General features: G+C 43.4%; 1 protein-coding gene across 2 annotated transcripts in view; it reads right to left on the bottom strand.

The window, feature by feature from the left end:
- Positions 1–3,895: 3,895 nt before the first annotated feature.
- Positions 3,896–16,496, bottom strand: part of PHKA2 (phosphorylase kinase regulatory subunit alpha 2) — a 41,009-nt gene continuing 28,408 nt past the window's right edge. The window contains exons 23-32 of one of the 2 annotated variants that reach the window (XM_083850605.1): positions 15,529–15,608; positions 15,212–15,290; positions 14,955–15,084; positions 13,442–13,543; positions 12,710–12,828; positions 10,475–10,522; positions 8,401–8,568; positions 6,774–6,827; positions 5,167–5,367; positions 3,896–4,434 (exon numbers count right to left, since the gene is read on the bottom strand). In XM_083850605.1, the coding sequence (XP_083706731.1) occupies positions 4,261–4,434; positions 5,167–5,367; positions 6,774–6,827; positions 8,401–8,568; positions 10,475–10,522; positions 12,710–12,828; positions 13,442–13,543; positions 14,955–15,084; positions 15,212–15,290; positions 15,529–15,608 (1,155 nt within the window). In that variant the 3' untranslated portion in view covers positions 3,896–4,260. The remainder of the gene's footprint in view (positions 4,435–5,166; positions 5,368–6,773; positions 6,828–8,400; positions 8,569–10,474; positions 10,523–12,709; positions 12,829–13,441; positions 13,544–14,954; positions 15,085–15,211; positions 15,291–15,528; positions 15,609–16,496) is intronic. The other variant, XM_083850606.1, reaches the window with a different exon arrangement.

The following is a 16,496-nucleotide window of genomic DNA, read 5'->3' as shown; positions in this document are numbered from 1 at the left end:
GTAATGTGTGTGCGGTGTCTTTTTGCCTTTACGTTGGTAGCCTACACATACTAGAGTACGACACTTTTTGTCTGAAGTCAAACTGTATTTCTCTAAAACCAGGAGATGAGTAAGAACACAAAAGTAACAAAGTTTGACACTACTGAACCCAAATAATCTTGCATACAGTTGAGCATAAATTCTTTATCAAGTAAACTGATAAATTCTGCAATTGACTTTCTGGAAAGCAGCAAGATGGAAGAGCCCAGTGTCCCATGTCTCCGCCTGTATTCCCCTGCTCCAAGCCCGCGAGCCAATATTCCCATTCCTGCACCTCACTCCTGGACCTGACTCACTTGCATATTACGCTCTGAAAGCAACACACGGATATAAAGTGCAGCCAGATCAGGAACTTTTTAAAAAAAGACATTACCTTAATTCATCCTTATTAAATACAATGTATACAGAGTGCTTTCTGGGTAGTAAACAGTTCCAGCCTAACCAGTCTTTAAAATTTAATATTGAACCATGAGGTAAGTAGGTAGTTTTTAATTTAATAACAGTTTTGGAAATGCAAAGGAAAAAAAAAAAAGCTATAGCACCCTTTCTAATAATTTATCATTACAGAATACAATAGCAGTCCAAGTTTAATACAGTGCCATCATTCCTAAATCTTATTTTTAATTGATGAAATATGAAAAATACTTTTCCAGAAGTATTTTGTAAATTTACAGATGAGTGAATAAACATGCACATACTCATTTCTATTTGCTGGAGTGGGGGGGGGGTTCTCTAATAGAAAAACAAAAATTACAGTAAAATTTTAATGGCATTGGTAACGTTAAATGTGTATTTATAGAAAGTGACAGTACAGATCTGGAGTCCTCCTTTGCCACCCCCAAGAAGACAGGACAAAACAAGGGTGTGTAACAACGTGGGAACTCAGACACATTGCCAAAACCCTGCAGCTCAGATGTGCCCCTCTCACAACGCGTTCCTGAAGCCACTCTAGCATTAAGCTGAAGGATTAAGTTGAAGGACGCTTGCCTTGATGAGAAGGGACGCCAGCAGTAAGGTCGCAATGCAGCACTTCACTTAGCATACACTGAGAAGAGGCTCCCAGGGAGGCAGCGCTGCAGCCTGTGAGAAGCTGAGTCATCGAGCCAAAAGAGAAGCCTGCCCCTCAGCTGCTACCGGCAGACAGGAGCCCCCTCACCTCTGACAGAAGGAGGGGACATGGGAGGGGGGACTAACTGCAGGGCACTGCAGTGATGCCAGGGATAAAAGCCGCTGGAGACTAGAACTGGAGCAGGAGACAGCCCAGCTACTCGTGTTAAAACTCATTGTTTGAGCTGAAGCTCTCCCATAACTCTCATCCCTATATAGATAGGTAGATACAGATATACTTATTCCACCATGTTATGCAGGGGCTATTTAATGTCACAGCTGTGAGTGGTCCTGTGAGCAGGGACTGAATCAGGCCATGGCAGAGTGCCCAAACTGGCCCTACAGGTGCCATCAGCCTTCAGGCCAAGCACCTGATGTGGGGCTTGGATTGCCCCCAGGCCCCTGCTTCACCCACACAGGGCGTCTTCCTACAGGCCATGGAAAGCCACCGACCCTTTTCGGGCTCCTTCCCTGAGCGAGGGGCCCACGGCTGGCACCACAGAAGAGGCCTGCGCTGAGCCAGCCCCCGCAGCCCTGCTGTCTGCCCGCTTGCAGGCCCAGCTCCCACAGGACCAGGGCTGCTGCTTCCGTCCCCACGGCTGCAAACTGCTCGTGACAGCAGCGCCGGACAGAGCGGAAGGACCAGGTCCCAGGTGGATCTGTTTTCCCGAAAGCCCTTGTTTCTGAAGCACACAGTGTGTCTGTGTACCTTTGCCTTCTGAAATGAGTGTGCAGGGAGTTGAGGATGGCCACAACCTCCTCTTCTGGCTCCCCCGGGAAGCCAGACAGCCGAGCTGCTCCAATTAGCTGCAAAGCTGTCACCATGGGTTTTACCTGGGAGCACACCCCCACCACCATCAGAGCCAGCTCGGTTTTGTAACAGCTTAATAACACATAGGTGGATCCTCTGCAAAGTGTGTGTGTGTGTATGGGGGGGGTCTGAACAAAAGCTTATTTCCTTAATGAGTTTTGCATTAACTGATTCTCCATTTGTAATAATCCTTCTGTCCGAGTAGTAGCTCAGCAGAAAGTTGCAGCTGTGCCTGACCTGGAAGTAAAATGAGTTTCCCCTCCACTGACATTGTGCTTCAGCATCCCACTTCTCAGTACCACTTATCTAAACTCTTCAAATCACCAAATAAATACTCTTCCAGTGCGTACACTCCGTGACTCCATGTGGTAATTGATCACAGTGATTATAAATGTATGGTAATTGAGGTCATACTATGAATTTTAAATCAAAGACACTTGCTTAAAAAAAAAAAAAAGAGTTAAAAGAGTTAAGGGGTATTTGTTTTGCTCTAGGCTCTGAACCATTGCTTCAGAGACTTGGTGTGCTCGTGCTCTTGGACTTACATTTACATGTAAGTACATGTAAATGTACATTTTTACATTTACATGTACAAATTTACATTTACATTAAACCAAAGGATTTGTTTACTGAGAAACACGCTAGGTGATCTCTCACAATGCATACAAAAATGGGGGAAAAGCAAACAAAAGAAAAAAACAAAACCAGGTACCATGCCAATAAAATGACTTCCACATCCAGGTGTGTGCTAGTCGTACCGGAACCATACCTTTACGCTAATCCCTCCACAGGTCCACAGTGCCCATGGTCGTTAACGCAGTCCTTGCCTCTCAGAGCATCCAGCAAGCAGCTCCTGGGCCCTCGGACTGCCAAATTCACCTAAATCTGAATCACCTCCTGAGGCCTCCCACACTCATTGCTCTGCCTTTGCTCTCTTGAGCAAGTGCCCGGATGTTGCAGTAGCAGCAGCGCCTCCATGGTAGCTGTGCCGCCTGAAGCTTGCCTTCCCTGGACCACGGATGCTGGCAACCAGCAAGCGAGACGGACTTATTTCCCTGTTTTCATCAAGGTATTTCAGATGACTGCATAAAACCACAGCAAATCGCAGCTGGTGCCTGGGGTGAAGCAGAGTTTTCCATGCCAGAAGCAGCCTACCTCTGTTTTCAGATGAAGTGGCCACAGAGCCGTTTCCCCGCATGACACGCATTTACTCCCTCTCCTTAAAGCAGCTCAAAGCAGCCACTGGAACTCATTTTCAGTGGACAGTCTCATGGCACAGGCACAAACCTGGGAGCTGTCTGGAAGGAGACTACCAGGGAGCCCATCCCTAACCATGACTGACAAATGTGCCTTTAAAGAAAAAAAATAATAATAACAAAAGGAAAAAAAAAGGAAGAAAAAAAAAAGAGAAAAACATCAAAGCCTTCCATAAACTCGCCCTGCGCTGGAAGGGTGGCAATTATGCCATTCTCAACTCCGAGGCTATTTGCAAGGGAAAGGATCAGGAGACTTGGGAAGGGTGCTCGGGTGGCTGAGGTTTATCTTTCTCCGTTCAGAGAAAAGGATTACAGGCATAAAACTGTCTGTCACCTTGGAGAAGCCAGAGTCTTGAGATTTTCCTGCGAGGCCCTGGGGATGCCGGGAAGGAAGCAACTTTGTTCAGATTAAAGAGAGAGGCAGCTTCCTGAGCAAGGCTATCATCTCAAATTAGTGGATATTGTAAGACATTTGTCTCTACTGCACTAGCCCTGCACTAACTAGGTGCAAACGAGATGAGAATCAGGGTAAAAGTGTATTAAAAATACCACCTGGTTACCTCCAGTTATTCCTATTCCTCTAATTTACATTTCCCTGGATGTTTCACACTGCATTAGTGATTCACAATGACGACATACATTTAGAGTGCCGGGGAAAAATTAATGAATTCCATCACTTCCCTTGTTTGGGAGACTTTGCCTGAGATAGAGCTCCCTCATTTTATTATGCCTTTTGATCTCCACAGAGTAATCTGTTTTCCCCTTGGCAGAGCTGTATAATTCTTGCTAATTTAATATGAATTACATTTATGCACTTTGGGCAGAATGAGCTTCATTATTTGTTATTTCTCACACCCTCCCTTAAAAGTAGGCCACATTCCACCTACCTGTCCCCCGCAGGCAGGCATGCACATAACATGATGACTCGCGTAAAGTGCTGAGGTAGTGTATGGCACACAACATACATGCAGCAACTAAACAAGAGGTTCAAGGCAGCGAAACGGGGAGAAAAAGCTTCCTAGCCTTTTCTCCCTCATGAGACACTGCTTATTGCATCACACAGCCTGTGCTAGGCAGGAAATCCTGTAAATAAATAATTATGGCTTTTGTTAGGTATGTCATAGTCCCATAGGCCCCGCTTGGAGCACTGTCGTAAAAAAAGTGGCAAATTCCTGTGGCTATGTCTTTCTCCAAGATACCACCAGTAGCTCCAAATGATTTCTGAAAAGACACACACAAAAAAAAAGAAGTAGGGAACGTTAGGCATTTATGCTTATGTATTGGGGAAAAAAAACGAAAAGGCCTCATGATGATTTTACATTTGTGTTGAACGCTGAAAGCAAGCCTCTGTTCCCTCATTAAAACCCTTACTGGGATTGTTACAAGATACACATGACTTAGTTGGATCGGCCTAAGTAAACAAGGGACATCTAGCTTCACAAATTTTGTCATTTTTTTTAATACTTAAATAGCGATGATTTTAACGCTTCACACTCTGCTTTCACAATACTGTTCTATAATTTGGTAGAGCTGCATGCAACTAACCTGGACGTGAACTTGGTCTCTGCCTTACTGTCTGGCGTGTACACAGTGTGGTCTCTGAGCTGTTCTGTTTCTGGCAGCTGTACCCGCACAGCTTTTCCTGACTTTCTGCTGATAGAGGACTGAATGCTTCTTCTCAGAGTGGCTTGTGCAGTGCTTTGGTAAAGCGAAAGTTCTCTTCAATCTGCCCACTTATTTCAGAGCTTGTTAGCAGCTATGATTTTGTCCCCACTAAATCTCCCACAATTCTTAAATTAGTTTTCCAAATATATTTCCAGAAGACTGTGAGGTGATTTGGTTCTCCTTCGTAGGGGCATAAGGAAAAAATCATATTCTCTACACACCAAAGAAGGATCGGGGGTAGATTTCAAACGCGAAGGCTTCCCTCCACTGCCCCTTGGACGCACTCACCAGTTCCTGCAGAAAGAGGTCGTTGGCCATGTGCACTATTCGATCCACGTGGATGATTCCCCCGATGCTGTTCACCTCGATGTCGGACAGGAAGGTAAGAACGAGAATAGCTTCCACCAGGAGCTGCCGGTACTCAGGCTGGGGTACGTGGTTCAGCACCGACTCCACGTGCACAGCAAACTTGATTTCGCACGGGGTCATCTGGCGAGTGAGAGTGGAAATGGAAATTAAAAACCGACAAATCCAAAAGACCAGGCACTTAAATATACGCTCCTCTCTTCACGTGGGGGCAGCCTGACTGAGGTGAACGAGACGTTTGTATGGCTTTAGCACTGACAGAAAGTTTTTGTGTCGCTAGGCCCTGATCCTGCACACAGTTATGCAACTTCCAGAGAACTGCTCCAGCCCTGCAACCCATCACACACACATTTTAATTGCACACAGGACTGCAGATAGCGAGCTTGCAAATTAACTCCCTGCTTCTAATGCGCCAGTCTCGGGCATTCTGCCTTCCGAGTACCCTTCTGGCATTGCAGGTTAGTCGCAAAACTGAAATGACTGTAGAGATTTAAAAATAGCCACCTGCTTAGCATGAATGTGCTTCCACACAAGCAAATACCTATATTGTTTGTAGAGCAGCCTAAATCTCGCTGGCAGAGCTGTATGGATGTCATGTGAAATGCTGACACCCTAGGAGGTTTGTGCTTATTTAGTTTGATTCCTTTAAACAGCAAAATTAGATACTGTCTAGGTCTGACAGGCTAAAAATATAAGCTTATTTATCTACACAATAGGAATAAATAAAGCTCTCCATTCTGCAAAAGAAGGTTTAAATTTGGCAGAAAATTCCAGCTCTTCTCTTCAGCTGTTACCACCACCCCTCAGAAAAGAAGAAAGCCAGAGACAAATCGGGTGCAACCTGACATGAAAAAAGTCTCAGGCATGCAAGTATCTCTCTTCTGCTGAGAGACCTCTGTTCACAAGAGTTGTTTGTTTCATATTTGTGAATTTAAAACTTGCCAGAGTGCCTAAAGGCAGAGTGGCAATCCAATGGAGGAAAAAAAAAAAAAAGTATAAAGAAAGGTTAAGGTTATGGATTTAACGAGTGAAAGCTTTGGTGAGAAACAATCATCCTCAACTGGTGTTTACTCTTGAGGCTGTGATGCCAAAATACATTGGCTGCAGTGGCAGCATTTGAAAAAAATGGGGGAGGAACAAGCAATGTGTCTACTTTATTCCAACAAAGCTGAGCTTTTTCATCACTCTGCCTGAATGACTGTAACCAGCCACCCCCTTTTCAAGCAGTGCTCTGTGGGTGCAGCAAACTACTGCCATGGAAGCGTACAGAAAGCAGGAGCAGCAAAGGGGCAAACCTAACACAAAACCCACCCACTCCCAGGCCTGGCTGGCAGAAAAACTCATCTGCACAGCCCCGGTGAAGCTGGCAGGGGTGGTGGAGGGAAGATCCAGACCTCAGCTCCCTCCTGGAGTAGCAGCCACTTCTGTTTTTAAAAAAGGTACTGCAGCATTGGCCCTGCTCTGCCTCTTAAGCTGTGAAACCAAATGTTCAGTCATATGGCTAGAAAGTCCTCGGCGTTTTACTGTACCTCTCTGGTGGTTGAAGAAGGAAGGACGTAACCATCAATGGACAAACCATGACACTGAAACAAAAAACATTTTGACAGTGAACAGAAATTATAGTTCTTGCAAGTAAATCTGAGTGAACTCTGATCCAAGCCAATATGTAAAACCTTTCAGTTAAACAAACAAAAACACCAAAAAACCACCACCAAATCTACCACAAAAAAGAAAACCTGTTAAAAATATTATTTCACCTTTACTCAAGAGGTTATTATGTAGCCTGCCAAATGTTAGAAATAACCTTACGTGACACTTGCATAGTGTCCTGTAGTCCATTTTAGCTATTGAATGGGAGGAAAGAACTTGGAGAGCCTCTACAGGAAGGGGCAGACAAAGGACCAAACCAAATCAATGAGAAACTTCTGTGGAAAGGATGTAGAAATAAAAGCTAATGCAAGAACACGACAACAAACCATGAAAATGAGAACCTTTATTTCCCATTTTCACTAAAACAACATTTAGTTAAGTGTTGCAAAACCAGGGCACCTCAACTCAAGCATGTCATGGTGCTTGGAAACGGGCCACAACCAGTGGTGGAGAGGTGGTGTTAGAAATAGCAAGTGGTATAAAAGAGAAGGGTGACAAAACATAAATGGTGAGAAGGCAGGCTAAGGAATGACATATCTGGGTACCTGAGGTTATAAAAAATAAAAAATAAAGAAAAGGGCACATCGAGACGAGTGCTTTTGTGAACAGTCCATAGTGTAAGAAATATTTAAATAACTTTAAATAAGCATAATTAATTTTAATAGCCAGAAAACCATTAAATACTCCCAGCTACTACAGTAGGTCAGGACAGAAGTGATGTTCACTGTTGAACGTATGTTGAACATACTAGAAGATTCCATCAGTAAATCTAGTGGTCATATATGACTCATCTTGGCTGATACCAGCTTCAGAATAACTGATTTTAGGACAACCAAGAGTGCTCTAAGCTGGTGATGCACATCTTTGCAAGGGTGTAGGCTTGAACAGCTCAGTTTTGCAAGCTGCCAAATGCTGTCTGTCATCCAGCAAAGGAGAACAGGTGCATCACTTTGAAGTAAACAGAAATTCTGAATTCCCCTCTTTTCCTTCCTGGAGATCTGTTTCAGTATATTTCCATACCCCTGATCTCCAAGTTGCTACACAAGCACAGTAAACAAAAAGGTATCAAGAATAGCATGCAGCTCGGAAGAGCCAGCAAGAGATCTCAAGACATTCTGGAAGACTGTGAAGTTTCCAACCTCATTCCCTGCAGCCTTTTTCAGCTGGAGCACATGAAGCGTGCTGCATTACAGTGCCCCGCAGTGGCAGTGACCACAACTTGCGTAAGGCCAGGAACAATGCACAACAGTGGTGAAAAAGAATTGTTCAGCCAAAATGCGGTGCCTGGTGTTTTCAGAGAAAAATGCACTTTCAGACTAACGTGTGGAGTTGCATTAATGGAGCCTTTATATGTTCGAGAGACACGTTCCTACTCACAACTCTAGTTTCCACTAGTCTTCCAGCTGAAGACCAACTTTAACCAGCACCACAATATCTCTGAAGCACCACCTTCCCATGTTCCCATACATATTTTTTGCTTCCTGCCTTCCATAATTGTCAACCTACCTTCTGAAGGATCTTCCACACCTTCTCATAAAAGCCAACAGGAACTCTGTTAATGGCACCATCAAGCCTCCTCCTGCGCAGCCACTGCCCTTTGCGGTCCCCCCAGCTGATGTCTCTGTCAGAGCCAGTAGGAGAAGTGCTGGTGGGAGATGGTGGAGTGCTGCCCCTCTGTCAGAAACATTAAAGCTTTTGTTAGTTTCCTTCTACCATCAGAAGTGCTTCTGCTTGTGAACACATTGTTCTGTTAAAACGCTAGCTGAGGACCAGGAAAAAAAAAACAAAACAACACAGGCCAGGACATCATACAAGGTGCTGGAGCAGGACTGATCCCTCTCTCTACCTTTCATAACAAGCTTCACTTCTCCAGCACTTCAGTCGTTTCTCAACAAAATAAGCAAGCAGTTCACCAAGGGATAAGTCAGTAAACTTCACTGCTTGGTTCAATACAAGGCACGACTGCTTTGGCAAGTACAAGTTGGCTGGCAGGGCAGTGTCACTGCTCCACCAGATGGTGGAATTTACTGGCTGGTCTGATTTGGACTTCAGGCTCAGGGATGTGAGGGAATCAATGGGTCCATGATGCCAGCAAGAGAGGTCCTCCATGCAAATAGCTCCATTAATGTATGTTGATTAAAAACTGACTTTATGTGGTCATTTAATTACCATGCCCACCTCTCTGTAAGTAGCCACCTCGTTTCCTTTACTGTCACTATTGTTCTATTATTTCACTCTACCAAACTTGGAGACTAAATTAGGCAGCAAATCTTCTTCCAAGTTGTGGCACTATCAGCACATTCTCACTGTCACTTCCACACCAGGGTATGTGCAGTCTGCCTAGTCCTTGCACTTCCAGACACTGTGTTATTCGGTACCCTCGTTCCTTTTTGCACACCCATTACTTTCAGCCCAGAGAGGACTTCACTGACAGCCCGTTCTCAAATCCCATGCTCTCTTGAGCAAGGAACTGCCTAAACAAAGTACTGGGGAAAATGCGAAATAAGACCAAAAACTGCATGTTTGCAAAGGAGAGGCTCAGGGACCCCACACAGCCAAGCTCTGCAAAAAGAAAATGAAAACAAAGTCCATTTTCACTCCTGTTGGTGTCAGTGAGACATGAGTGGCGTTCCCTTGATGGTCTGATGCACCCTATTCCTTTACTGCATGCTGACTCTGATAGTCAGAATTTCCTCCACACTGTTAGCAGAGCGAGGGGATGCAGGAGGGTCAGTGCCAAAGCAGAGAAATCCACCTGCACACAGTAATTACTCTGGCTACTCAGGTAGTTCAGAGAGGCAAGGATCTCCTTCAACAGTTCTGTGCATTTGAGTCAAACACGATTCAATTCTGCCTTTCTGCACTGGGATGTGGGAAGAGTGAGGCAGCAGCAACCTGGCAGTTGTCAGGCCAGGCCACGGGGCTAGGGGAATGTGCACCTGGGGGTGCTCTGTAATTGTGTATTTAGGGCACCTCAGTGGTGTGCCAGTGACAGCAAGTCTCCAGGCGCAGAGATCCTCTCATCACAGCTGCCAGTTCAAGGTGCAGGCGTAGCTGCAAGCCTTCTGTCTCCTGATGACAGATTCGGAGCCTCAGACTTTAAACTGCTGAGGTTTCTGCTGGTAAAATATTTAAACAATTGTCTCTTTTCTTAACAGCGAAAGCTGAAGAAGGGCTACAATTCTCTGCCTTGAAAGAACATGACAGCCCGAGGAGACACCCAGGCCTGTAAAACCCCTGCCTCAGCAATCTGAAGCAGTGCTGGTTTCATTACTGTCCAGAGACTGCCAGCAAAAACGGTACATTACATTACTTTTAAATACTGATGACACCTGTAATATAATCAAGCAACTAAATCTGCAACAGTGCTTTATCTGCTATGACTACTTAACCTTCAGAAGAACTAAGTGGATCTAAATGAGACTATTAAAAGATTACTGATGAGAACGGGCTCCCAGTGAAGATGAGCTAAATGGAGAGGTAGGGTTTTACAACAGGCTTTCACACAGAAGAAGCTGCAGGTGTTCAGAGCCGAGATTCCTGCACACGCATACACACAGAGCTGCAGGCAGTGTTTTACCGTGGAAGCGAACATGCTGCTTGACATGGAGTGGCCCTCATGAAAGAACTACAAAACAAAAACAGACACCAGCAGGTCAGATAGATGGCCACGACAGAACAGGACGCAAACAAGGTTAAGTAACCCATCTGTGCAAAGACGAGGAGCATGGAATAAGCTCAGGTAATCAGGGGAAAACCATGGCAGACTCTGGCTCCTGCAGCGCTGCACTTCAGCTGACTTTGGGACAGCCACGTCCGATGGCCAGGGTCACCACGGCATGGCAAACACAAACCACCCCAGTTAAGGAGCATGCTGACGTTTTTCTGCAATTCAGGGTCAGAAAAAACAAAACAAAACAAAACAAAACAAAACAAAACAAAAGAACCCAAGCTCCCCACTTCCATTCTCCCCTCGTTATGTCAGCTTCTTCTCTTTGCAGTGGAAGGCCATCGTGATGCAGAAAGCCTGCAGGATGCCAGAGGGGTTGGCAGTGCTGAGCGAACAGCTGCAAAGCAAAGCTTTCACAGAAACACGGATGCACCCCTTTCCACACTGAGCACTCTTCTGTAGCTGTCCCCTCCCAAGCCATGCCCTTTAAGTAGTGTTAATGGTTCAGACCTAGGCAAAGTCTTGGGTTTCAGACTCCAGAAACATCTGCAGTAAACAAGAGAGCTGCAGCTGCTCAGCACACAAGCTCTGGTGTAAAGAAATGTTGGTGCAAGTACTACAAGTGTCCTTCCTGACACAAAGCTGATGGTTCTCACCCCAACCCAGTATGACATAAAATCGGAATTTGGCAAGTTGTTTAGAGAGTGCAGTGAGAGCAGGCAGGAAGCACCATGAACGGACAGGTGGGGGGAATAAAAGTAAGAACAGCCCATTCTTCATCTGTGCAAAAAATGTTTCCATCTAATGCAAAAGCAATGCAAGGAAATACCTTTTCAGCCTTAACAAACTGCACAGGGATTCGGCTCAGGTCCACCTGTGTATTTAAATAAAATAATGCTGCCGCCTAGTGCCCAGTCCCCCTTCCTTCTGGGAAAGGCTCTGAAGTCAGACATCCACGGTCAGCTGTAAGACCAACAGCCACGCTCAAACTGAGTTACTAAGGTCACTTTGGAGCCTGCATTAAGCACCTAACAGCGTTTTCATAGACACAGCTGTACCAACGGTGGGGACAAGGCAAGCTCGGCCACAGTAACACCAAGGCACCAGCACGGCGCAAACACAGCGACCAGATCTCACGAGACACAAACCGCACGTTTCGCAGGCACCTTTGCTTCCCTGATTGATTGTATAACAAAAACAATTATTAACTGATCTTTATGTCAGCATCAAATACCTTATGTCAAGCTCATACAGAAATTCCACTCCTCTCCAAAAGCTTAACAAGCAAACTTGTTTCATACAATCAAGGTGAACACCACATACTTTCTTAGAAACTTAGAGATAGCCTCAGAGTAAATGCAAGACTTGCTTATTAAGCCCTCAGCAGAGAGGGTAATTTTGAAATGTTTGAGATTTCTTACATAAAATACTTCATTCTCATAAATGCCTTTTATCTGATCACTATCTTCCTGTTTATCTACAGCAAAAGAAAATTACTGATAGAAACACAAAAAAGAGAAATCAAAAACACTTGTAGTAAAACCATCAGTCACAAGAAATTCAGAACACTTTGTGTGTGTTTTCTATCACGTCTCTTCATATGTTCAGTTGCTGTGCTATTTAAAATACTGGACATATATATATACATATATATATATATATATATATATATTCTAGCAGTAGTCATTCTCAGTTCCTGAAGAAACAACACAGGAAAAAAAAACAAACCAAGATTTCTCTTCCAAGTGTATCTTTTTTCCCCAAAGGCACATAGACCATATTAGAAACCCGTGCAGAGTACAAGAATGACAATGCATGAAAGCTTTGTACATCTGACTTTGCCTTAGCTAAAAAATTATAAAAATGCTGTTTTAAAGTCGATGCCATGAATGCATTACAGTTTGCTCAAGTTCTTCTATATGCAGCATGTGAAAAAGAACAAAAAAGGAACTACAGGTTGGGAGGAAACATCCCCTTTGTGCTTTCTATCAGCTTTAAATCAAAGGATGTTTGGAAACTTCTGTGATTTACCATGGGCTTATTCAGCATTAAAAACAGTCTCCCAAAATGCATACACAAAAATCTGACTTAACACAGCTCCAAAACAGCTGCATTTTCTGATGAGCACTGACAGAAAAACCTCACCTGCTTCATCTCGCTCTTTAATTTAGTAATACCACTTCTTCCTGTTTTGGTTGCTCCTGAATGCCCCATTTCATGAATAGAAATTGCAGGGCTAGATGAAGAGGAATCCACAGGTCGCACTAGAAGAAGCAAATGGACATTTTAAAAATTATACAGGTAGGAAAACATACAAAATTGTATCTAGAAGTGGCAGATAAAAGCAAGTCCTTTCACAAGCATACAATGCTCTTTTTGACAGCATCCTTTCAAATCACATCAGTAGTTCAAGCCTGACTGCATCAAGCCAGGGTGTAGATCCACAGTTGGATATCAGGGCCTGATATTCCAAGACACTGAACAATCACAGCATCAAAAGACACTGGAGTTGCAATGAGTCTGTGAGGGCTTAAGAATGAACCCGGAAACCTGCTAAAGGGCCAGCTGGGAATTCTGAGGATCACAGACACACTCCTTGAAGGCAGGCTGGATACGCCCTTTTTATGGTCTTTGTTCTGGTCACATAAAATTTCTTCATTTTAAAAGTTTGCCTGATACAATCTTGATACAAGTGCAGGATAGTTTCCATCATGTGTGGTTTTTTTATCCCTCAGCAGCTAATATACACAAGTACTGGCAATCTATGTTTAATACATTACCAGTACTTCTGTTTTACATGCATTGAGAGTACAATCCTGCTTATATGATGATCTAACTCTATATTTACAGTACTCACTTAACATATGGACCACTTACAGCTTCTTTCCACACCAAACTCTTTTCCACTGAGAATATGATGTAGGAGATTTTTCATATCAAAGGGGCTTAGATTCATCAAACTCTCTGAAGCTTCTTCACCTAGTGTAAACACAACCATCAACAAACATCACTATAAGCTGGTTTACAAATTGTTTTCCTAACTGAACTGCTGGCTGGCTGGTGTTCCACCACATTTATTTTTGTAGCTAATGCTTCCTTTTAAAAAAAATTAATATGTTGTCATTTCAAAGAAAATACATTTCAAGACTAAACAACAAACACTGCATGGAGATGACTCTATTTGCATTACTGAACAGCCTGTGCAGGTTGTGTGAAATCTCACTGAAGCTGATGATGAGAAAGCAGTTGCTCCTTCACGGAGCAAGATTGCTTGAAAAATCACTACAGCCATCTCCCAAAAGCAGACCACATAGATCTAAATTACAGAGCCAGAGTTATTCCGTAAAGAACAGCATGCAAATGGAAGGCTTGTGTTTTATTTGATTAAAGGATTGTGCTCGTAAGTGAGAGAGAAGCACATACATACACATGAGCGCACATGTGCACGCAGACAAATCTCTCAAAGGAGAGGATGGAAAAGGCAGCAATGAAGCTGAGAGCAGTGTGCAAAGAAATAACGAAAGGAGCACTGCAAAAAGAGGCTTTGAAGTATGAATGAAGCAGCTTCTGGTTCTCAGCTTCAGCTTTGGGGGAAATACGGTTTTCTGTGCACTCCTCATAGAGAAACAGGATTATCACAGAAAATTACTTAGCTGCATTTATCTACTTCTCCTAAGAGACAAACCTGCCGCTTCCTCAAAGGCAGGTATCCACCTAATTTTCATAGAAACATAGAATCATTTAGGTTGGAAAAGACCTCTAAAATCATCTGGTCCAACCTTTTGTCAAAGAGAGCAGCAGTGTCCAAAGTGGGGACCCTTTAAAATATGATTCATGAAGTTTTCCCCTTTGAGGTGTACTAGTACATTAGAAACAGCGATGAGCTAAGCCACAAAAATATGGTCCAGACCATGCCCCTAAACGTCAGCATTTGAGACTGTATTTTCATCACATTAATTTGATCACTTCTGATGATGGTTTCTTCTTGACTTTTGACCCCTTTGAACTCCTCTGATGTGGAAAAATCTTCAATGTTTTTTCAGATATTTCATCAGTCATTCTTCATTCAGAAGATCCTAATCCAGGGTCCTAATCCTCATTGCAGTTAATAGCACTGGGTCCCTAAATACACACGCGTACAATTTGATGATCAGCACCTCAAACACTTAGTGAAAGTCAGGGGACTTAAGTACTTACTGTCTACTTCAGACTGACAACGTAGGGGGAGAAGAGAGGCAGGGATCTTTCATTAAGTGAAAAAGGGAAGTTATTTTCAAAGTTACTAATTGTATATGTTGAATGAAGAATTTAACAAGTAAATGAAAAAACAATGACTAAGGTGAAGCAGAAATAATGCCACAAGTATCTCCTATGATAAAATTACACTTACCTGAGCATTTCAGACTCCGAGCCAGCTCAGTGGCCATCACCTGAATTATCAGACCGATGCGAAGCCTGAGCATCTCCATGAAAAGACTAGGCTGTGATCGAACGTACATTGCCAAGTACATAATTATTTCCTGTAAGGACAGATCCATAAAGGCACCTATTCAAAGTGGGTCATCTTAGGTTTCCCAGTCACAGCAGGAACACTGGCATCATACTGGGCACAGCTTAAAGAACCCTTTTTTTCCCCATGTTGCTTACCTGTGTCAGGACAGCAATACTGATGTCTTGGCCACTGGCTTCATAAATAAGATCTATGAGCTCCTCAGGTGGCAGGGGGCTGTAAGAAGGCAAACCACAGTTAGCAGTTAGCTCAGGCACTTGCTGTTGACTTCTTGAACGTGTACTGGAACCAAGTCACCCAGAAACATCTTTGCACTACAAGCTTTTCTGTCTTGGTGGCTGCAATCCTTTCTAAGGTTGAGCAACAACTTTTAAAACAAGATGATAGTAGCAGGATGGTACCAGCAAGATGCAGAAAGGCAGGCTGCTTCTACTGAGACTGAGCTCCAACTTACGTGGTAATGATTTTCTCGCGGGGTTCTGGTGGCAGGCCCACAGTAAGTTGCTTGTGGTGGGACAGGAGGTCTGTGCATGCCTATCATGATGTGACAGAAAACAACAGACCTTTCTCTGAGTCATGCAAAAGTGATACAGCTTTTAATTCTGGAAAATTAAGCATTTCTTTAGCAATTTTAAGTGCATTTCTATTAATTACCAGACGTGCAGATCCAGCAAAATGCTGTTAAGCAGTTGCCGAAGATCCCCTGATATCAGCAGGGCTATGAGTCTGCCTAGCATGAAAGCTCACACTGAAATCAGCAGAATAATGTTTATGTACTCCATTGGGGCTGGAAGATCAATAAAGGACTTTACCGTAAGATAAACATTTGATTTTTATTTAAGACAAAAAAATATATATATTAATGGAAAGCTTGGAAGTATTAGCTAAAAAAATGTATCCTGTATACTAGTATCTCTCTTTAAAATAAAATAAATAATAAAAAAAAAAATTACATCGCATTCCCAAATTATGTACCCTGAAATAGGTGCTTCCTCCAGTACCAGCGTTTTACTCTTCTATATGTACTTCCTACAAAAGAGGGTGTTTAACTTACCTGTTTTAGCATCCTCAAACACAGACCTCACTGACCTACATTCCTCTGATTTCTTTAGGAGTTTATTTTCCTTCCCTCACCGTGGAACAAAATCACTACTACAAATCACCCCTACTCTCATCCTCCCCAGTTCTTTGCCAACATCTTTGAAATTTAACATACACAGCTTTCTGTGAGCATGTCTTTACTGCTCATCCATAACGTCTTGAGGATAGAAAAGGTACCTAGTGAAGTACCATGCAGGGTGACTATCAAAAATTGCTCCCTGCAAATATGACTGTCAGTAGAACAGGTCATTCTAGGCGTGACTATCAAAGCTTTGAAAATGGCCAGGAATTAGAGAAAAAGTTATTTGGAAAAATGCAGCG

This window comes from Anser anser, assembly GCF_964211835.1.
Source record: "Anser anser genome assembly, chromosome: 1".
Lineage (NCBI taxonomy): Eukaryota > Metazoa > Chordata > Aves > Anseriformes > Anatidae > Anser > Anser anser.
The sequence above is the reverse complement of the archived record's forward strand: the minus strand, read 5'-3'. Positions and strand labels throughout refer to the sequence as shown.